This window comes from Paramisgurnus dabryanus, chromosome 15, assembly GCF_030506205.2.
Source record: "Paramisgurnus dabryanus chromosome 15, PD_genome_1.1, whole genome shotgun sequence".
In the NCBI taxonomy this organism is placed as follows: Eukaryota; Metazoa; Chordata; class Actinopteri; order Cypriniformes; family Cobitidae; genus Paramisgurnus; species Paramisgurnus dabryanus.
In genome coordinates, this window is record NC_133351.1 from 12,761,541 (window position 1) to 12,784,314 (window position 22,774).

A 22,774-nucleotide genomic window follows, 5' to 3' on the forward strand; every position below is an offset into this window, starting at 1 on the left:
CATTTGTTCATTAATATAATACACATTTACTCTGTAAAAGAGCTTTTTTAATTCTGATATCTGGAATTGTTTGATTAAAAGTGGTGAAAATAACTTTGATTGAAACAAAATGGTAAACAAATGCTAGCATAAAATTGTAGCAGTACTTTTAAAGCTTAATTGTTGTTTAAGGTAATAACACATCAAACTGCACAAACTGTTATTGCTTTACCTTGAAAGACAACTCAGCAGCACAAGTTTACTCATTCTGAGTCAACTTTAAACCAGAATCAGTCTGTGCAAACAAAACCGAAATGAACAGAATTAGCAGATTCTCATACTACACTTTAGTTCTCACACTTTCAAAGTGAGACTACAAGTCATAATGTTTTCCTGTGTCTTTTATCTCGTTTTACCTGATATATTCATTTGATCACATCAAGTACTGCTGCTTTGCCATTCTCACTGAAATGTGGCATTTATTAACATCATTTTGATGTGATCAAATCTGATAAAAGCATGTTGTACACGATTTACTGCGGAAAGCACAGTGGCATCTGGAAGAAATAGGCTATCTTTTTTTTAAAGTGCATTTGTAATGTGTTTGTTTTTAATTCATTTCTAAACAGCATCTAAACAGAAAACAGGATCACAGGTTGAATGATGATATAAACCTCTACTCTAATTTCAAGAGGTAAATATTACCAAGAAATTAAAAAAAAAACATTTTTTGTACCAATGCATCAGACAGGTAATTGCTACTTGATTTTTTTGGCTGATCATCTAAAAAATGTATGTCCAAAAAGTAAACCGTTAAAGGCTCTGTTTGACAAACGTTTTATTGTTGTTTTTGGTAGGGACCCCTTTCTGCTCTTTTGTTTGCTTGTGAGGAAGGGTGGGTTCATTGTTTTACTAGTTGATGTGGCTTTTTGTCTTTACCACATCCTCCCACATCTATTTCATCACAGTCCTTTAAAAATCCAGTGTAATCCAACTAAAAGAAACTGTAGATTAAGAAACTTCCTTAATATTAAGGGCCCAAGCTGCCAAAGAGTTAAAGTTACAATGAAACGGAAGTGGCAATTGTCTTTTCCTGTTGTGATGTAATATATAATCGAAACAGCTTCTGAAATAAAAAAGGTAGGGCTTGACTTGAATTCCTCGAGAATTGATTGGATAGTTGAAAGTTGGGTCATGTTGCTATTTGCTAATCGCTGCCATCTTTTCCTGGGTCCTGCCCACCTGCCATACCCCATGGCCGGAAGTAAAGATAGATCATGAGGTGGAGAAGAGATTTGCGTTTTGATTTAAGATTAAAAATATATATTTTATATTTTAACAAAAATAATAAAGCTCACAGATAAGTCATTTGTAAAAAAGTAACTCAATACTCCAAAAAAGTGTAAAAACTTTTATTACATTTCTTTGTGACTTGAGAGTCCTGTTATTTTTCAAAGGACTGTTATTGTTTTTTAATGTTGTGATGTTTTGGGGGACATGACATGCATGCCAGTTCTTGAAAGTGCCCATCAGTGGCGGCTGGTGACTTCTCTTCCGAGGGACGCAAATTCAAAATATGTGTTCAGAGTGTCATGTGACTTGCTCATCAATTCAAAATATGTGTTTATTGCATCATGCGAACCATTCAAAGGGGTTTGTGATAATAGAGACACTCGTGTACCCCAAAAAACTTGCTAACTTAAGAGACTAACTTAACATTAAACTTATGATGACATGAGATTAAGTGAGTATCTGGCAAACTCGAGCGTCTCTTTTATCAAAAACCCTTTGAAGCATCTGCAGCAGGCACTTATTTTGACATCACGCATGATGGACTTTTAAATGAAGCGCCGAACACACATTTTGAAATGACGGGCTACATTGGCCCTGTCCGAAATGGCACACTCCGGACTTGTGGTCCTCCTCAGAGTCCCCACTTTGATGACATCACGTAGTCCAGACTTTAGGGACCCTTGATGCCAGTCCACGTGGGTGCACCGGACTCGAGCATCACACTGGAAATAGGTAGAGAAGTTGCCCGTAAGTGTGAACTCCTCCCTTCCGTCATCTGATTGGTCTGATTGCCCTTTCGCAAGGACTTCTGGGTTGGTAAAGTGCGCGAAGCCTGCTGCAGTGCGGGCTTCGCCGAAGACCACATCAAGGGGGCAAAGCAGGTGCTGATCCCTACGGACTTGTACACTAAGCGAGAACGCACAATTTAAGGCCACGAGAACGAAAGTCCACATGAAGTGCGCCATTTGGGACAGGGCCTTACATGTTGTGACACGCTGTACATCGTGCTCCCTTGAAAAAGAAGTCACCAGCCTCCACTGGTGCCCATGTTACGTGGCAAATGAACTTTGTGCAGTTATCAAACATACATGGAAACTTTGCACATAAATTGTTCTTATCGACCTGTAAAACTTTGGCCGTAATGTTCATTATCTTCTCCAAACAGGAAGTCAGCCATTTTGAATTTTATGAAAAGTGAATGTGACTAGCTTAACTACTTTTACGAGGGGATTTATGTGATTGTCACCAAACTGGGTCAAATGTTGTCATGGTGTGGCAACAAATTTATTGTGAACTCAGGAAGCCCCCATCTTCTGCATTCACTGATTACACTCTTAGTTACACATCTTTTTCTATTTTTAACACATTTGTGTTGATTTTGTGTTAAAATAAACCACAAGTTGTGTTAAAAGTAGGGCTGTCAAAAGATTAATCGCGATTAATCGCATCCAAAATAAAAGTTTGTGTTTACATAACATATGTGTGTGTACTGTGTATAATTATTATTTATATATAAAAACACACCCAATCATGTATATATTTAAGAAAAAATTGTTATATTTATATATAAAATATTTATATTTATATATAATATAAATTATAGAAATGTATATACAGTATTTAAATGCAAATATTTCTTAAATATATACATGAATGTGTGTGTATTTATATATACATAATATTTATACACAGTACACACACATATGCTATGTAAACACAAACTTTTATGTTGGATGCGATTAATCGCGATTAATCTTTTGACAGCCCTAGTTAAAAGTAACACTAATGTTATGTTTTTAACACATCTGTTCTAAGAGTGTACAATTAAACCCAAGCTGTATGTGTTATCATGAGGTCACGAAATTACAGACTTTAAAATAGTCGACTTTTACCCAAGCTTTGATCTTGGTGATAATAATGTAGAGGCACGGCTAAACATAAAATTGTTACATGACCTGTGAGATGCCTTAACTTTAATACGTTATTTAGCAGTTTTCCAGACTTTAGGGGGCGTGTACACCAAGGCTTTTTTTCTGTGGTTGTTATCAATGGAAGCACCACATTTTTATAAAACACCAGCTGCTGGGGGCTATTGTTCGTGCTGAGCGCCAGCCCTCTGCATTTTTCAATTTTTGGTTGGCATGATACTTCTGCTTTGTTTATCAATCATTGTACCATACACGGTTGGTTGTTGTGGTATTTGTCTCGCACCTCCTCCATGTTTTGGACATGTTTTGAAAAGTGACATTGACATACTGAGCGTTTCACACGCAGTTGGCATTCGCACTTTTGTTTTCAACCACTTTTAAACACTTAGGTGTACACGCGCCCTTGGTCGTGAAATTTGGCAGGCATTAGGAATGGGCCAAAGCTTAGGCATGGGCATGCAGGGGGTCACTGTCATAATAGTGCCAACTTTTAACTAAAGTGTTGGGGTTAGTTTTATCTACAATCACCAAACGTGCTTAATGTATTGTTTGTGTAAACCAGACCAGACAGCTTTCACAATGCAGTAAGCAGGGCCGCCCAATAGGAAGTCTGACATTTTAGATTAAATGTAGACTTTTTGAAAATTGCAACTTTCATACAGTATACTCCTCCTGTCCCCAAACTGGGTAAACATTATGCTAATAATGGAATTTATTTTAACTGTGAATGATTTTTTTTTATATCAAAAGGATGTTGCCGTGAGGAGGCAATATATGTATCGCAAACAAGGAAAACAGAAAGTGTCTCTGTGCATCATGATCAAACTGTATGTTTGGTCACTGGGTCTGATCACATGGATGGGCTATTTTGGGTCAAAGTCATATCGATACTTACTAGTAGCAGGAAGTGTTTCACTTAAAAAACATTTTAATAGTCCACTGGTATTTCCCACTTAAATATGTATTTTTTTCTGAAAGCCACCATGTAGCGATGACACTGTAAATCTTGCTCTGTCATCGCTGCTTTCTAAGGTTTATGATAACTTTTGACTCTTATGTTCTAGAAACAAAACTAATTTCTGTTAGTTTTCCCATCATTTTTAATGTTCAAAATAACAAATATTCAAAAACTCCTAGACCTAGAGCATTTGTCCAATTTGTATTAATATGGGTCATTGGCAACATGCTCTAAGAGTCCCTGAAAAGTTTAACTAATACTGTTTTTGTACTTTTTAAAGGCACTCATGATAAAGGTTTTAAAAGCTTTTTTATTATTCATACAGTTCTCGTATACAACTGAAAATGCTTTTATTATTAACTACAGTAACAGATTTGGCGAAACGACAGATGTTATAACTTTGAAAAAAGAACCGTATGGACTTTAACTGGCCTCTTTGTTTGAGTTTTACTGTTATACAACCTTTTCATTTAGGATATTTAGATGTGTACTACTAAGCTTGATGTTTGGCTTGAAATGAAAAGTAAGACAGCGTACTTCCTCTCTGCAAGAAGTTTCCTGGGTATAACAGTCATACTAGAAGATTAACTGCCACCAACACGCGCGAGGGCACATGCTTCTTGAGGTATGTAGACCATCCTGAAATAACTTATTAAAAGTATTTGCTACAAAATCGTACTAATGTTGAGTCACTTTAAACTTTCAAAGGGCTGATGAAACTTACAATTTCTGATGTTGGTGAATGTTTATATTGTATGAATGTGTTTCGCTGTTTGTTTATTTGCAACCTGAGTTTTGCTGCACTTGTCAACGTGAGACCGTATGGTTATCCACCAGAGTGCCGACCACAAAGCCTATATAAAATAAATCTCTGCTGATATTCTCTCTAGATTTGACAACTATTTAAAGTGTGTTGTTCAATTAAATCACTAATTAAAGTAATAACGAAGTATAATAAGATGCATTCATATTTTTCAAAATTCAATTCTTAAACATATTAAAAAATGTCTTGAATGTATTCATCACATCAGGGTTATACATGTTTGCATGCATACAGAAACTAGTACCAGACGACCACAGCATCAACAGTGGAAGATGAGTCATGATGAATTGTACACAAAACGATAAAAGTTCTGTAGCAATCCAAACACAGTTCCTTGTATCAAGTCACACCTTTAAAATATATATATAAAAAAAAAAGATGTACAATGTACTGCATAAGGTTTGATATATTATCACATGCAAACTTTAAAGATGATTAAAAAATGAAATACATTTATAAAATGATGTGACATCAGGAGTTTGTAGCACATTCTCATAAATGTCACTTTATTGTAATATTTACATGCATTCTTTGAGTTGAATATTGTATATAATGTTATTATTGTATATGGAATTTGAAAATTTGATCATATTTTGCGTTTCCTAGACATCAACCTACATGACATTAGCATGAATATCGCAAGGCCTGTCAGTTGGCTACAGGAACACTTGCTTAAAATATTTATTTATTTACTTGTGCAATGGATAAAATTGCACATTTTAAAAAAATATTTTTTGGAAGTAAAGTAGAAACTAGACACACCTCTTACTTAAAGGGAACACTACATTGAATGTACTGTAAGTCGCTTTTGTGGAAAACATCTGCCAAATGCATAAATGCTTGCAATGACGTGCAAAGACTTCCAAAACTTGAATAACAACAAAAATTTATTTATAGTAATCCATTTAAAATTCTATTTTGGCGGTTTCCCGGACAGGGATTAGCTTAAGCCAGGACTAGGCCTTAGCTTAATTAGGAAATATAACTAAAACATAACATAACAAAGGGCACTGGTGTATTTTAAGATATATCAGTGAAAGATATTTTTAGTTTGGACAGCTTTTATATTTATTTTAGTCTGGTACTAGTCTAATCTCTGTCCAGGAAACCACCCAACCCCTTCTAAATATTGAAACTAAAATCAGGTGCCAGTCGCAATCTGCTGTAATAAAGTCACTGCACTTTTACCACAGTGATAAAAAACAAGTTAAACTTATACAATTGACAAACTGTATTATGAGAAAAATAGATGGAGACAAAGAGGTTAACATTTTAGGCCCTAAGCCTTAGGCAGTACCCATTAAAAAAGTCCTAATGTGTATCATTTGGGTACAGATGGTACAAATATGAACCTTTATGGTACTAATATGAACTCCTACTGTAGGTGCAAAGGTTTGTTTTTGAAAGGGAACTGCCCCAAAAAAAATTTTCTGACAGTGTAATATAAATTAAATGGTTCATGTGTTTAGTTAGCACAATAAGATAAGTGTAGTACAAGCTTGGGACACATTTTAACCAAATTTACATATAAGGGAAATAAAAAATATGCATCTTAAACAGATGTGACAGATTGCAGCAGGATGGTAGCATCTGATTTTGATGGCACACGAGTGTTGTATCTTTAAAGAAATCTATGCATGCATTTTAACGAGAAAAGCACACCATTTCAATTTTTTTTTTCAGTTTTAGGAAATACATTATTTTAGGTCAAACCTTGCAATCAACCCACTTCTAAAATTTCAATCTGTGCGAGACAAGAGTGCGTTGTCTGTAAATGACTGTACCAAATCTGACACTGGCACATGCTGTGGCATTGTAATCTTTTTTCACTTCCTTTGTAAAAACACAAAAAAGTCCCTCGCTTGAGGCACTGTCCGTGTGAATCATTTCACTTTGTGAAACAGCTCTGAGACTTACAACAGGCAGTGATTTGTTGGTAATGGATGGCCTTGCAAGATGCGCATACATGTTTTTGCACATGAAAAACCTATTTAACAGTGCCTTCACACTTCCTGTTCACAGAATTGCACCCACATCTATGTAAGAGTGCATGCTGCATCAGTTTTAGAAAAACAACAACAAATTTTTCATTTCTTTTATTCAATGTGTATGTATATGTGTAGGACTCCAGGTCGAAAAGAGTCGTAAGGAATGAAACACCATATACACTAAACACTCATTCACATTTAAATCTGTGTCATGGGCATTATAAAAAGAATTCTAAACTGTGTTGTCTATAAAAATCTGATAAAATCTCAGTTGAATGTGCAACGTAAGAAGATATTCAAAAGGCGGATGTTTTTCAAAAGATTTGTGGTTAAAATGAAAAATATGTCTTCACGCTTTAAGTGTAATCCCTTTTTTTCTTCGAAACAGGTTGAGAAACAACAATGAACATGTCACACGAGCAGAACTTCACCAAAATGGATGACGCCACCTTGGCCATGTTTGACAACACATGGGCCAGTAATCTTGTCTCAGCTATTTATGTCGTAGTGACTCTGGCCAACCTCATTGGTAATGGCCTCTCTTTGTTTCTTCTGCTGGTGCGCACCTCTCCGAAGACCCCGTCGATCATCTTCATGATCAACTTAACCCTCACCGACCTGATACTTGGCACGGTGCTGCCCTTTCAGATCATTTACCAAATACAAGGCTACAACTGGACTTTGGGTACGGGGATGTGCAACGTACTGACTGTGGTGTTTTATGCCAACATGTACTGCTCTGTTTTGTCCATGACTGCTATCAGTGCTGACCGTTATCTGGGCATTGTAAAACCGATGCGCTTCAGAGAGATGAGAGCGAATAATAAATATGCGGTCATTGTCTGTGTATTTATGTGGCTTCTGGTCCTTGCGATTCTGAGCCCTCTGGAAACCTCAGATCTGACATATTATGTAAGAGAGCGTCAAATCGTCACCTGCTTCGATGTGTTGAGGAAAAGCATGCTACCGACCATTGCCCACTGGGCGGCCTTCCTATTTGGGATGTTTATAGTTCTCTTCCTCTGTCCGTTCATTATAACCGTGTACTGCTACGTTAACATTATCTGTGTTCTGATCAAAAAGGCCAACAGCCATCAGAAAGGGCGTGCGGTGCGCCTGGCATGCACTGTTTTGTTTGTGTTCATATTTTGTTTTGCTCCCAACAACATACTACTATTGGCACACACAGTTACAAGGCTGTACTATAACAAATCTCTTTATATCTACTATAAACTCTCTCTCTCCCTCAGCTGCATTAATAGTTGCATAGATCCATTCATATACTATTTCGCATCCAAAGAGTTTCGACGAAAGTTAAGGCAAATGTTGCGGTTGCAGACTCTCAGCACGGGAGAGACTCAGATGATCGAGGGTCATAGAGAGAGTTTTTTCTCCGCTCGCACGACAGGCAATGCACAGGAAGACTGTGACAAATGTTAACATTTCTTTAGTTTGTTTTTCACAAGGCAAAAATAAACTCAAACCACCTGTTGAATTTGTAACATGCAACAACCAACAGGCAGTGATGTAATTTTGATGTGTCTTACCATCAGGGTAATTCTTATTCGTGAGAATTATACTGTTACTTCACTTTTTTTAGTTTCAGTTGTTGTTTGTAGCATTTTACGTTTGTTCTGTTTTAATTTCCTGGCTGAGCAGCTGAGGAAAAGCATGGCGCTCACGTGACCTTTCAAAACAGGGCGCGTGATGTTTGTATTGTATATTTTTGTTTTTTTTTGTGGTACAAGAAAACCAAGTTCCTCTTAACAAGACCTTTACATATTTTTAAACAGTAGAAAGTGAAGGAACTGTAGCAATGTAAGTTTAAAAAAGTGAAAAGTACATATGGCAGCTATTGTAAATGATTCACAGTGTGAAATGCGCTGCTTGTGCTAAGCTGTTTTATTATTTACTTACCTCATTTGAGTAAAGCTGTTTATAACACAGCTGCATTATTACATACTATATGTATTTTTTCCTGTCGAGTGTACTCAAATTGCACACTTATGTTTTTCTGCCTAATATAAAGTCACATGTGCATTTATCTTGTTTTAAATTTGATAAATAAATGTTATATCCCTTTGTGTAAGAGTGCACAAATGTTACAGTGGGCAATGATTAATCTATTTTTTTTATAATATATATTATACATTTCAGAATTTTGTATTTATATATCAATGTTTTTAATTTATATATATATATATATATATATATATATATATATATATATATATATATATATATATATATATATAATATAGAATATAAATAAACATATATACATAAAAATATAGGCTATAACAACAAAAACTCTACTTTTATTTTGTATGCGATTAATCGTTTCTCAACAAATGTATCAACATGCTCTACCTAGCAATGTCAGGGCCAGGTCAAGATTTCTTTCAGTTCCTTTTTATACAAGAACTACTGCATGTTGTAAGTAGTGGACAAACTGATTCAGCCAACTAGTAATATTAAAAGCTATAGACATCATCATCATCATTTATAACAATATTATAGGCCATCTGAAGCAATTTTCCGATGTAAAGTGAATGGAAAATGAATGCTCTATCAAGCAAATGCCACACAAAGGAAACAGGTAGTTGCAAAAGTGTGGTTAATTGCTTTTACTATAAGGTGTGATATTACGATGGTAGAGAGAGAGAGAGAGAGAGAGAGAGAGAGAGAGAGAGAGAGAGAGAGAGAGAGAGAGAGAGAGAGAGAGAGAGAGAGAGAGAGAGAGAGAATTGTAAGATGTTTTCGTTGCTTGACTACCATAGACAGCAAACAGTTATGAACTTGCAGTCTAACTGTTGGATATTGTTTATAAAGTCAATTACTGTAAAAACCACCAATTTTCATTTAAGAAATATGATAAACTAATAATGCAAAAACGACACAAGAAGTCTGGAATATAATTCACATGACTTAATGTATAAAGGTCCTCCAAAACATATTGCATAATTTCTATAAAACTGCGTAAAAGTTTACAGATTAAAATAACAAACTTTATCAAATATATGTGAGTACCTGTTTTTGTGATAAATATTCCACTATAAAGTAATATTTTTCAATATTTTAAACAACTAAACCTCAATTAAATTTGGGCCAAAACAATTAGCTATTTCTGGAAATTAATTGCATAAAACATATATTGCAAAAAAGTATTCCTTTTTATATTTTTCCAGAGAAGAAAAAAAAAGAAGAAAAAGATTTAAAGAAAAGTGAGTAGATTCAAAATATGACATGTTTTCGGAGCTTTTGTATTTTTCACTTTTCCAAAGGGTTACTGTATAATTTTAAATCATTCATAAAATGTGACAGATTTGATTTACAAAGGGAATTTTGTTTTGTGTATATGGTACTTTGTTAATACAATAAATAACTGTATAATATATTGTTCATTACTTTCCAAATTATCTCTCTCAAAATAAAAATAAAAACATTTATTAGACCCAATTTTCTACTTATATAAATTACCACATCTTTTCAAAATAGATGCAAAACTGTTTTATTTTCCTGTCCACAAAATTCCCAAGCATATGAAAAATTAAGTTTAAATCTTTCCTAAACATATTTAACAGAATAGATTCTGCATAAAACATTACCTGTGATAAATCCATTGCATAAATCGCAGTAGATCGTGACGTTGTCCTTTGCTTACTGCGCATGTGCGAAAATAGACGCCGCCTCTCCGGGATCTCTGTCAGTGCGTGTTTGTCGGAAGCGAGAAGTGCTGCTGACTTTCCAGGTAAATGAACGAAACACAAGACAAATGAACACTACTTGTAGTGTTTGTGACATTCTGTTTTAAAGAGGCAAATAATGCCACGTATGACTGCATTAAGGCCATAAATTCCGTTCTTTATCATACCAAGGTTTTTTCGTGCATATCTAACGTTAGCTGTTTAACTGGACTAGCAAAAGTATACTTTCAAATGCAACCACTGGTCCTACAAAGAGACTTGCCTGCTATTCTTCAGAAAGCAACGATAACCTGGTCAAACTCACGTTTAACTCATTAAAAGGTTTCTGTCCCACAAATTGTCGGCTTTTGGTTGTGAAACTGCTTTTCAGACCATAGGTCTGCGGTGCTGTGTAATCAGGTCATCAGAGTCTGGCTGCTGCACATGAACTCTCTGACACTTGCACTGTAATGACATTTGAATAATTGTGACATGTCTTACTCTTTTTTTTCATTACAGATCTTTGAAAGAAAAAGAGAGGGTCTAATATGTTGTTAAATCCAGTTATATCCAAGTTGAGTAACAAGCTTGTTGTTTTGGCAAGCGCATCTCCTAGACGTCTGGAGATTTTGACGAATGCTGTACGTATTTTATATTTTTGCTTTGGTAGTTTATCAGTCTTACATAGACCATGAACTCGTAATATAATTACTGATTTCTCTTTTCATCCTGAGACAGGGTTTACGGTTCGAAGTTGTGCCCTCATGGTTTAAAGAAACCTTGGACAAGTCCTTGTTTAAAACCCCTTATCAGTATGCAGTGGAGACAGCCAAACAGAAGGCTTTGGAGGTGGCTCAGCGAATGCCATTTGTGAGTTTAAATAATTTTTTTTAGCTGTCATCAGTGTTTATTCAAATTTAACTGCGCTGTATCCCTTTAATCTGTCATTTGTATGTGTTGAATTTAGAAACATCTGAAGACTCCAGATATTGTTATTGGCGCGGACACTGTTGTTGTAAGTATGTTTTAATAGTTTTTACACATTCTGAAGCCTGCTTCAGTAACCTTTTGTCTTTTTGTCTAACCTTATTTCTTTGCATTTTACCATAAGACAATTGATGGTTTGATCTTGGAGAAGCCCACAGATAAACAAGATGCTTACCGTATGCTATCCAGGTGCTTTTCATTTCTGTCTTCTGTCCTGAATGAGAGCTTTGCATATACGAGTATACTGTATAAATGCTTTCTTATTTGTAAACTGCTTTGAATTAAATTTAAATCAATCATCTGATAAATAAATTAGGGCTGCAACGATATATCTGCCTGCAAATGTTATCGGCACATAAAAGCATTTTTCCACTATCGGACATTGGTGATTATTTTGAGTTGTGTGATGATGACAACAGAATTGCAGTTTATAATTGCAACATAATACTTTGAAATCATGTGTAAAAGGCAGTATCGATAGAGTCATTTTAAGTAATTGAATATAAGTACAGATATTTTGTATCGGTTCATCCCTAGAGTAAATATTATGTAAATTTCCATAACAGTATTGGAATCAATTGATTTCAGGTTGAGTGGCAAGGAGCATAGTGTTTTCACCGGTGTGGCTATTGTGCTCTGCCATGAGCAAAATGGTAAGTTGTTGTATTGTTAAAATTGTGCGGTCTTGAATTGGTTAAAATTTTAAAGATAAATTATTCTTTTCAGGTTCAGAGATCGAGTACAAAGTGGTTGACTTTTTTGAAGAGACAAAAGTTAAGTTTGCAGACTTGTCTGAGGAGATGCTTTGGGAATACATCAACAGCGGAGAGCCCATGTGAGTTTATACTTTGTTAACTTGTATAACTTGAGTATTATACCATGACCATGCTACATTTAACAGAATTTTAACTCGTTGAACCTTTGGAATTCGGACTTCGCTGAAGTTGTGTTGTTTGCTTTGACGCACTGATAAAGACAGTTTCAGCAAAGTACATCCATCGATTTAAATGATTAACTGTGTAATAAAAAGTCTCCTAAATTAATTTCCTTTACTGTTGGTGTTTGATCTTTACACAGAATTTTTTAAGTGATGCAACTCTTGACAGATTTGTTTGGGTTTAACAGGGACAAGGCTGGTGGCTATGGCATCCAGGCTTTGGGTGGTATGTTGGTTGAGTACGTGCATGGAGATTTTCTAAACGTAGTGGGCTTCCCTCTTAATCACTTTTGCAAGCAGCTGGGAGTGATTTTTAACAGCCCACCAGAGAGTCCTGCTCTCAAAATCAAACGTGAAGATTCAAGAGCATCTGATGGGTCTCGGTCTGTGGTCAACAGCTTGTCGAAGTGTGTCACAAACGGAGAGTTTGAGCTGCAGGAAACCAACAACGGCAAAGGTGCCAGTCAGAAATCTACACAAAAACAAAATGTGATGCGCTCGGAGTGTGCTAAATTTGACAGAAAAGATGTCCCCCACAGTATCATGGACTTAATAGATGGGTTTAAAGTGTCAAAGGTACCACAACATTTTCTTTCAATTAAAAATGAAAGGTCACTTAATATGAGAAATTGAATTTTATATATTTTTTGAACATCATTTTGTGTCGCCTGTGTGTGAACACAACTAACCTGTTAAAATACCTGCCCACTTCTTTTTCAAATTTCTGTTAAACCTCAATAGTCTCGTGGGACAAGCTGTTGCCGTTTTTTGACAGAAAGGATGTTCCCCACAGTATCACAGACCCAACCCACAACCATCTAAAGACCACATTATTTTAAAGTGTTACCCTTTAGATAATTTATGACTGCATGTTCATTATGAACAATGAAGTGCAGTGATTGTCTTATTAAAAACGGTGTATGTTTTCGGCATAGAACACAGTAAATAGGGAGGGAAGCAGCAGCTCACACACACACACAAAAAACACACTTTTTCCAGCACACCCAAAAATGGACCTATTTGAATCTAAAACTACACATATTAGGTGACCTTTAAATGTATTTATTAATACATATTGCATAAATCTAAGTGTATATTTGTATATGCACGTGTTTTGGTGACTTTTCTGTAACATGTTTTATTTCTCAGACTTTATTTACAGCATCCAAACTGAAGGTCTTTGATGTGTTGAACAGCTCTAATGGTCTGACATTGGAAGAGATAGCAGGCCAAATCAACGCATCTGTTTTCGGCACAGAGAGGCTTTTGGATGCTGCTGTCTCAGTAGGACTACTAGAAAGGGTTAAACACCAAGATGATGGCCATGGTAAATCAATTTAATTAGTACGGTATTTTTCCGTGCAAGTTTTGTCTCTAAACGTGTTTCTGTCACTAGAGAACCCTGAAAGCTTATTGTTGTTCATAACATCCAAGTTTTTTCTCTATTTATTGAAACTAAATATGGACACATTTCCTTACATTTTACATTACATGTTTTGTTCATTGTCCTATGTGCATGTAACATTGTTTGTTGTCCGTAGCAGTGTACAGAAATACAGAACAGGCCAGACAGTTCCTGGTATCAGACAGTCCACTTTCTTTGCATGCTTACATCCTTCACTGCGATGGTATAGTGTGGCCCCTCTTCAGTCATTTAGAGGATGCTGTCAAGGAAGGAACCAGCCAACATGAGCGGGCATTTGGGGTAATGAATAAGGATATGTTTCAGGTAAACATCCTTTGTATTGTCATATTTGTAGTATAGTATATACTGTATCACTGTATTGACATCCCAAATAAAGCAAATCTGAGCAAATATGTCATTTTTTGCTAGGATGTCTACTACAGCCAGGATAACGTTAAGATGCGATTCATGAATGCAATGCACAGCATCGTAAACGTGACTGGGAAAGATGTGGCAACGGCATTTGATCTTTCTTCCTATAAAACAGCTTGTGACATTGGAGGTACATGTTTTTCTAGTCTCAAAGTTTTTTTGTTTTATATTTTATGTTGGATTGTAACATTGATGATCAAGGGCCGCCTTTGCAATTGTTGTAATAGCTCACTCTGACAAGTAATTGATTTTCACACACAATAGCAGTTTAAACTGCTTTTATAGGCATAATAGAGAGAAGGATGTCTATTTGGTTCTAGTCAGATTTTTTGGAGCAGCATTCAGTCAAAACTGAAAAAATCTGTATAAAAACATTGTGCTGCACGATTCTTTCATGACAAGACGTGAGCATATGACCGCAAAAGCTTGAGATAAGGTCTGCAGAAACCGCTGTCTTGATATATGTAGTTAGAGGTTTCATTGGAAGAGGACACGGCACGCACAGTTTATTTTGAAAGCACTTGCTCTCAAAATCTGCTTGTCTGAGTTCCGAGCTTGTTATGCAAATTTAGGTTTTGCAAATTACAATGCAAGTTCTCATCGAGAGCTTTTTATACTAGATCCACCTGTATTTATTTTGGTATTTTTATTTTGTTTGATCTATATTTAGACTCATCTCCTGATGCTTGTACAAAGATAATTGGCTCTTACATTAGCTTACTTAACACTTCTGTAGATTTTAGACCAAGGTAAAGACCTTTTTTTGGTAATGAACACCAGGATTCATCACAGACATGTTTGCTTGTAGTATAACATTGTGCAATTATTTTATTGGTTTATTTACAATTAGTTTACAGTTTAGGACTGACTTTATTTATAATAAAAAAAAATTTATGATATGTGAAATAGGGGTGGGCGATAAACCGGTAGACAAAATTAACCGGTAGAAATTTGTCAACCGGTAGAGATTTTGGACTATCGTTTCTATCGAGGTTACGTGCCCACGTCACGCTCCTGTGCGTGTGGTCGCGAAAACGTAACGTTTGTACACGTATTTAAGCACTGCAGTTTTAAAACAAGTTATTTTAAGCCATTGAAACACAGACAACAGATCTGTATGCGTGCGTTCTTTCTGTGTGTCAGGAGCGGACAAGTCGCGCAACCGCTGCTCTTTCTGTCTGTGAGGAGCGCGCAAGTCGCGCGACCTCTGCTTATTAAGCTCGTGAGCATTTTTCCCGCTTTATTGGCCTTAAATACACATATGCGTCAAAATTCCCGTCTTTGCAAGCATCATCATAAACATAAACACGACCAGTAAGGTCTTAAGAGAAAGTAAACAGCTAAAAGAGAAAGCGCATGTGTAACAGTGTATTGGATCCGGACTTTGGTCTTAAAGGGGAAGTTACCTAATTTTGCTCCTGTCTGTCACTCGTGTTAATCAAACAGCATTGAGAAAAAAATCTCTCGCTCCTGATTAAATCACTTTTCTACCTTTAAATAAAAATATATATAGGCCTATACATACATGCATAATTATTTATTATCATTCTTATTGACTGTGTATCTTCAGAGAGCTTGAGTTTTGTTTGTTTTTATCTTCTTTCTATGCTTGTATATGTTTTTTGTGAGAATTATGAACATTTCTATGGTATTAAAGATTTAAACCTTATTAAAACATAAAAAACTCTACCGTGATACATATCGTTATCATGATATAAAATTAATCCTATCGTGATAGAAGATTTTGGTCATATCGCCCACCCCTAATCGTGATAGAAGATTTTGGTCATATCGCCCACCCCTAATGTGAAATATTAAAAAGATCATGTTGTTATCACATAGGTTGCACCGGTGCCATGGCATACCAGTTTACAGAAGCACACCCTGGATTGTCAGTTACTGTATTTGACTTGCCACAAGTCATTGACATGAGACGGCACTTCCAGCCAAAAGCACACCATGATAGAGTGTCATTTGTTGCAGGTCAGTGAAATCTCATCTGTTTAGTGTGAACTGTGTATTGGTTCCCAAACTGAGGTACACAGTGCCCCCATGTGGTAAAATTTACTGTTACGGTGTATGTGTATTCTGTTGTGACTACTGTAGTGGTGGTACTTAAATATTTCTATTTTCTAAAACAGGAGATTTCTTTAAAGATGACTTACCTAAAGCAGACTTGTATATTCTTGCAAGGATTCTCCATGACTGGTCTGATGAAAAAGTTCATGCACTTTTGACTAAGCTGTCCAAAGTGTGCACACCAGGTAATAGCCTAAAAATATAAATTGCAATAATTAATGATATATATATAATTATTTAATAAAAAACATAGTATGATTTAGCATGCGTTTTGCATATTGAACTTTTGAACTGTGAAAATGAAAGCATTATAATATGAGAATCCTGGCTGTTAGTGAACATCTTCTCTTTCTGGTCTGATTTTTTCTGTCTTCTGACTACGTGATGCACTAAATGTATATTAAAAACACAGGCTGTGGGCTTTTGTTGTCTGAGATCCTCCTGGACCAAGAGAGGAGAAGACCAAGTCGAGCTGTGCTCCAAGCTCTCAGCATGACAGAGGGAAAGCAGAGGAGCGCTGCAGGATACATAGATTTACTTGAAAAGCATGGCTTCATTGTCAAGCAAATCAAATACACAGGGAACCTGCTGGATGCCATACTCTTTATCAAAGAAGGCCCAAATGATAAAAGAACATTACTAGCTGGTTCTTCAGCATCCATTGAAACTGCAGAACTTGTGTGATGTAAATTTTTAGCATCTGAAACACTACACAATTGATTTTTATTCTACTTCATAAATTGTCAAAATATTTTTTGCTTTATAGAAATACAATACATTTTTTTAAATGCTGGGTTATTTTCAACCCAGTGTTGGGTCAACAATTTAACGTGCTGGGTTGTGTTAACCTATTTCGGGGGTCAAATATAAACAAAATGTTGTGTTTAATTTAACTCAACGCTTTTTGACCCAAAGCTGGGTTGAGCATTTTTTTTGTGTGTTTACATTTGTAAAAGCACAAAATTACGTGTACATAATTCATGTTAATTACAGAGTAATTAACTTTTATTAACTGGTAATTACAATTATTTATGTTATGTTGTTGATGTTACAATAAAATAATTGTTTTTTAATCAAGAGACAGCATTTTGGTGTTCAATACGCATTTGATATGTTCTTGACGTGCGAGCATGGGAAAATCTCGCGATAAACCTCGAGATTTTGTGCAGCCTATCCTTCTGCGCATCATTTCCATCACTTTCCGCTCTCCTGCTCTTTCTACCAGCGGTCTTAAGTATATTTTGCTGCTTATATATTGAGCTGATATATTTTCGCTATCATGGCAGATGCTGCAATTTCTTTTGCTAAAGACTTTATGGCCGGCGGAGTAGCAGCGGCTATTTCCAAAACTGCAGTCGCACCAATTGAGAGAGTAAAACTGCTGCTGCAGGTGAGAACATGATGTGCCTGTACACGATAGAAATCACACCAGCTCAAAATGTACTGTAATGCATGTCGCAATGCATCGTTTTGTGTCGTATTATAGATTAACACGAAATACCCAGTGACCTGCGATTGACCGTGAACATCCGCATACTGGGAGCATCCTAGTCAAATGTCTCTCAATGCGATTATACAACACTCAAGCTAATCGGCAATATAGACATCCATTGCTTGCATTTTTACTAACTGATGTGATATCAGTAAACCAAATACAGAGTAATTAAAGTGCGCACTATTATGGTGGCACATCTTGCCCCATACAATGCAGTCTTGTCTCATTTAACAGGCACTTGTATTAGGTTTGGTTTGAATGATATTTCAGGGTCAACAATGCTGCCAAAGTAACCAGTAACTGTACATTTAAAATGAGAGAGAATACAATAGGTTAATTAAAACGAATGTACATTTAAACATGTAATATCTGGACATTTTCTAGATTTATTTAATCCGACAGTTGGTTTACCAATAGTCCATATATTCAACCCAACTGTATTTGAACAACCCAGCATTTTTAGAGTGTGTTTACAGTGTATTAAGCTACATTTGATCAGTACAGTCAACAAGTGATTTTTTTTGTCAGTACCCAAAGTAGAGCATTGCATTAACATCTCAAAATGTTGTGGGTTTGAATCCCAGGAAACACACATATTGGATAAAATGTGACCCTGTCTCTAAAATCCACATTAAAGTTTAATAAATAGATACACTCTAAAAACAAACGGTGCTATATAGCACCAAAAGTGGTTCTTTGCTCGTAATAATAAAAGAACCATTTTTAGTGCCATATAGCACCGGTGAAGCACCTGTGTAGAACCAGATAGGGGCCATAAAGCACCACATATGGTTCTACATAGCACAATATGGTTCAACACGGGTGATTCACTGGTGCTTCACTGGTGCTATATGGCACTAAAAATGGTTCTTCTATGATTACGAGCAAAGAACCAATTTTGGTTCTATATAGAACCGTTTGGAGCAACAAAGTTTGATTTCACTTTAATTTCAATCTTTGACATTACCTTATTAAGTCAGTAGGTTTATATTAAGTATAATGACTGGAGTTGGGTTTTCATAAGCTGGGTCACAAATTTGTAGCTTAAATCCACTGCAAGTCGCTTTTGATAAAAGTGTCTGTCCTATACCTTTCACAGACTTGAAACAAACGATAAATAAATACATCAGAAATAAATAGTAAACAAAATTGGATCAATGTCTAAAAAATAAGTTAAAATAAATCCTGATGTTGGGGAAAAGCATAATTTCTGTTTTGAGAATCGTTGGGATTAAATCTATACAAGATGCAGAATAGGACATTACAAAATTATACATACATTTTTACTCATAGGAGGAAATGCTTTAAAATGTTAATCTTGTTTGAATTCATTGTCCATTAAAGGGGCCATAGCATGAAAATCTGACTTTTTCCTTGTTTAAGTGCTATATTTGGGTCCCCAGTGCTTCTATCAACCTAGAAAATGTGAAAAAGAAAAACCCAGTAACTTAGTTTTGGTTACTAAACCATTCTCTGCAAGCACGTAAAAAATTAATTAGGTAATTGAAATTTGGCTCCCCTTATGTCATAAGGGGATCTTCATCAGGGGAGCTAAAACTTCACATATGTACTCTGGGGACACCAAAGATTTATTTTACATCTTAAAGTCTTGTGAAATGGCCACATTAAACATACTTTTCTAGTCTTACATTATAATTAGACTTAAAAGGACTTTTAGACTTTTTTTGAAAATAGGCTCATTTTCCAGCTCCCTTAGAGTTAAACATTTTATTTTTACCATTTTGGAATTCATTCAGCTGATCTCTGGGTCTGGCACTACCATTTTTAGCATAGCATAGCATAATCTATTGAATCTGATTAGACCAGCATCGCGCAACATTTTTTTCGATATTTTTCCTATTTAAAATATACTCTCATTCTGGCGTAATAATCAAGGACGTTGCTGCCCTACCATGGCTGCAGCAGGCGCAATAATATTACACAGTGCCTGAAAATAGTCTCCTGCTATTGAAAGTAACCAAGGAGACTATTTTCAGGCACTGTGTAATATCATTGCGCCTGCTGCAGCCATGGTCCGGCTGTAAAGTCCTTGATTATTATGCCGGAATTAGAGTATAGTTCCCAGACTTATAGACAGAAAGAAAGAAAGAAAGGTAAAATGTCTGCCAAATGCATAAATGTAAATGTACTGTAAGTGTGATCCTAAAATTAATCCCCAGACTTTTGCATTGCTAATGCATGCTCTGCTACTGTAATTACAGTAGACTACAGAAACACATGGTTGATGGACAGAATTTTTTTCAAAACTTGTCTTACTTGGCAAAACCATGGTCACCCACATGCTACATACACAGAACATAATGATCTTCAACATTAAGGTCCACTCATATATCATCCTGTCTTTTTGTGTTTCAAAGGTTCAACATGCCAGCCAGCAGATCAGTGCAGACAAACAGTACAAAGGTATTATCGACTGTATTGTGAGGATTCCCAAGGAGCAAGGCTTTATATCCTTTTGGCGTGGCAACTTAGCCAATGTCATACGCTACTTCCCCACGCAAGCTCTCAACTTTGCCTTCAAGGATAAGTACAAGCAGGTTTTCCTGGGTGGCGTAGATAAGCACACGCAGTTCTGGCGATACTTCGCCGGCAACCTTGCCTCTGGAGGTGCCGCAGGAGCCACTTCCCTCTGCTTCGTCTACCCCCTCGATTTTGCTCGTACCCGACTAGCTGCAGATGTCGGGAAGGCTGGCAGCAGCAGGGAGTTCAGCGGATTGGCTAACTGCCTGGCCAAAATCTTTAAGTCAGATGGACTGCGAGGCGTGTACCAGGGCTTCAACGTCTCTGTTCAGGGTATCATTATTTACAGGGCGGCTTACTTCGGAATCTACGACACTGCCAAAGGTGCGAGTATGGGCTTCTGGTTATGCCTTTGATATATCTGTGAGGTTTCCTTCTTCTTATCTGTCTTAATCTGACTTTTGTGTTTGGACGCATGCATGCGCAGGTATGCTTCCAGACCCCAAGAACACCCACATTGTGGTCAGCTGGATGATTGCACAAACTGTGACTGCAGTTGCTGGCGTGGTCTCCTATCCCTTTGACACAGTTCGTCGTCGAATGATGATGCAGTCTGGGCGCAAAGGGGGTACAAAACATGCATGCTAAAACTCAAACACATGCACTCATTTGAATAACACGCTGTTCTCCATGAGGTATGCATTTATTTTGGCTGAAATATTTCCTTGTTGTCTTTCCAGGGGATATTATGTACACAGGAACCATTGACTGCTGGAGGAAGATAGCACGTGATGAGGGTGGCAAAGCGTTCTTCAAAGGGGCTCTGTCCAATGTACTAAGAGGAATGGGGGGTGCTTTTGTGCTCGTCTTGTATGATGAATTCAAGAAGATTGTTTGAACAATAAGTGCTAAGAGAAAGAAACAGCTTAGAATAGTTCTTACCACACAGTTTCGTTTAGCTTTAGCCAAACCCTGTACATTCCGCAAAAATGTGGTCTTGGTAGTGTTAAATGTGAGAAGAAATAATATTTTTCTGTGTTTTTTCTTCTTAAACACGATTATGTTGCTATACTTTATGTTTAGAGAATGCACTATGGACCTATGATAAAAATAAGGGCATGTTGAAAGCCTCATAATATTTTATCATAAAGAAAAAATCTATATGTATTTAAGCGCAAAGACAGATACTTATATAGAAATGTTGTGCAATTGCTAATGAGCTGCTATAGAGAAAAAGTATGCATATACAATTTAAGCACAGTAAAATGTTCCAAAATCATTTAAATTTGACTCCTTACCACTTCTTTATAACATTCGAGGCATCAGTAATTCAACTCCATGCACCGCAGTAGCATGATACCTCCACAAGATGGCGTTACACGGCTACCTATTTGGCCACATACCTCGATGCTTAGAGTTTCGGTTTGCAAATCCTCTCATAACAAGGGTGTACAATATCACAGTTAAAACAAAATATTAAGTTTAAACACCGCTGAATAATGTTCCGGACTTGAAACGTTTTACCCGTGACGAGTTGGACCTGACAAACGCACCAAGAGTTGGTGTCATGGAGTCATAGAGATATTAAATATGACGCTTTAATTCACTACAGATTTGCCCTTTATCTGTCTCAGTCGTGAATAGAGACGCTAAAGTCTTCCAACAGAAACGCGTGGAGCCAGAAACATGACATTCACAGGCAGACGTGATGTGACATGAAAAGTGTATTTCCATGATTTCTCTTTTTGGAAGTAGGCGTAAGTATTTTCCGTCTTGGATAATGAGGGGAGTCATATTTTCGTGGTCATTTTCCTGTCAGTCTCAGTGTTCGGTTGATCTTGAATAAGTAGATCCCGCTTTCAGAAGTATAAACGCGATGGCAAGTAAAGAAGGGCATTTTCAGTTCAGTAATGACACTGAAACGTTATATTCATTTTTAGCATGTACACCTCTTGTAATCTTATGTCACACTATATGGAAAGGACTTACCCACTAGTTGGCAATTGTATTTAAATACAAATGCTTGTAATGCAATAAAAGTGGACACCCTGCTCACACGTTTCTCGTATATCTGATGTCTTCAGAATAAATAATTTATTACATAGGCGTAGCAGACTAACTGTTAGTTGTGTAAACTATTTTAATTTGCGATAACAACCGACTGACGAGTAAATTGTGAAACAAAAATTCTAACTATTTTTAATTTGAAAAGGGACAGGCTGCTGAGTGAAACATTAAAATAAATATTTGCCTACCGTTCAAGATGACTCGCAGTACCCGGATTAGAGAGTGGTATCAGTTTT

The 22,774-nt window shown here is 36.4% G+C and overlaps 3 protein-coding genes across 4 annotated transcripts; all 3 read left to right on the forward strand.

The window, feature by feature from the left end:
- The first annotated feature begins 4,676 nt into the window (after positions 1-4,676).
- On the forward strand, positions 4,677-9,076 carry p2ry8 (P2Y receptor family member 8). The gene is made up of 2 exons (XM_065251391.1): positions 4,677-4,783; positions 7,358-9,076. The coding sequence occupies exon 2, from the start codon at positions 7,372-7,374 to the stop codon at positions 8,407-8,409; it is 1,038 nt and encodes a 345-aa protein (XP_065107463.1). The 5' UTR covers positions 4,677-4,783; positions 7,358-7,371; the 3' UTR covers positions 8,410-9,076.
- Positions 9,077-10,643: 1,567 nt separating this feature from the next.
- Positions 10,644-17,572, forward strand: asmtl (acetylserotonin O-methyltransferase-like). 2 transcript variants are annotated; one of them, XM_065251930.1, is made up of 14 exons: positions 10,644-10,720; positions 11,175-11,296; positions 11,394-11,525; positions 11,623-11,670; positions 11,767-11,831; positions 12,231-12,295; positions 12,369-12,477; positions 12,768-13,155; positions 13,729-13,906; positions 14,121-14,308; positions 14,414-14,546; positions 16,259-16,399; positions 16,558-16,680; positions 16,908-17,572. In XM_065251930.1, the coding sequence occupies exons 2-14, from the start codon at positions 11,204-11,206 to the stop codon at positions 17,177-17,179; spliced, it is 1,935 nt and encodes a 644-aa protein (XP_065108002.1). In that variant the 5' UTR covers positions 10,644-10,720; positions 11,175-11,203; the 3' UTR covers positions 17,180-17,572. The 2 variants fall into 2 exon arrangements, with proteins under 2 accessions (XP_065108002.1, XP_065108003.1); XM_065251931.1 differs by having other exon boundaries at positions 14,124-14,308.
- A 76-nt stretch (positions 17,573-17,648) lies between these two features.
- slc25a6 (solute carrier family 25 member 6) lies at positions 17,649-22,241 on the forward strand. Its single transcript, XM_065251932.2, has 4 exons — positions 17,649-17,885; positions 20,369-20,855; positions 20,959-21,099; positions 21,212-22,241. Exons 1-4 carry the CDS (start codon positions 17,775-17,777, stop codon positions 21,367-21,369), a joined length of 897 nt encoding a protein of 298 aa, XP_065108004.1. The 5' UTR covers positions 17,649-17,774; the 3' UTR covers positions 21,370-22,241.
- Positions 22,242-22,774: the final 533 nt, after the last annotated feature.

Coding starts and splice junctions, on each gene's coding strand:
- slc25a6 (XM_065251932.2), top strand. CDS start 17,775: ATGGCAGATGCTGCAATTTCTTTTGCTAAAGACTTTATGGCCGGCGGA. Junction 17,886..20,368: donor GAGTAAAACTGCTGCTGCAG/GTGAGAACATGA, acceptor TGTGTTTCAAAG/GTTCAACATGCCAGCCAGCA. Junction 21,100..21,211: donor GCAGTCTGGGCGCAAAGGGG/GTACAAAACATG, acceptor TTGTCTTTCCAG/GGGATATTATGTACACAGGA.
- asmtl (XM_065251930.1), top strand. CDS start 11,204: ATGTTGTTAAATCCAGTTATATCCAAGTTGAGTAACAAGCTTGTTGTT. Junction 11,832..12,230: donor GCTTACCGTATGCTATCCAG/GTGCTTTTCATT, acceptor AATTGATTTCAG/GTTGAGTGGCAAGGAGCATA. Junction 14,309..14,413: donor TGAATAAGGATATGTTTCAG/GTAAACATCCTT, acceptor ATTTTTTGCTAG/GATGTCTACTACAGCCAGGA.
- p2ry8 (XM_065251391.1), top strand. CDS start 7,372: ATGAACATGTCACACGAGCAGAACTTCACCAAAATGGATGACGCCACC.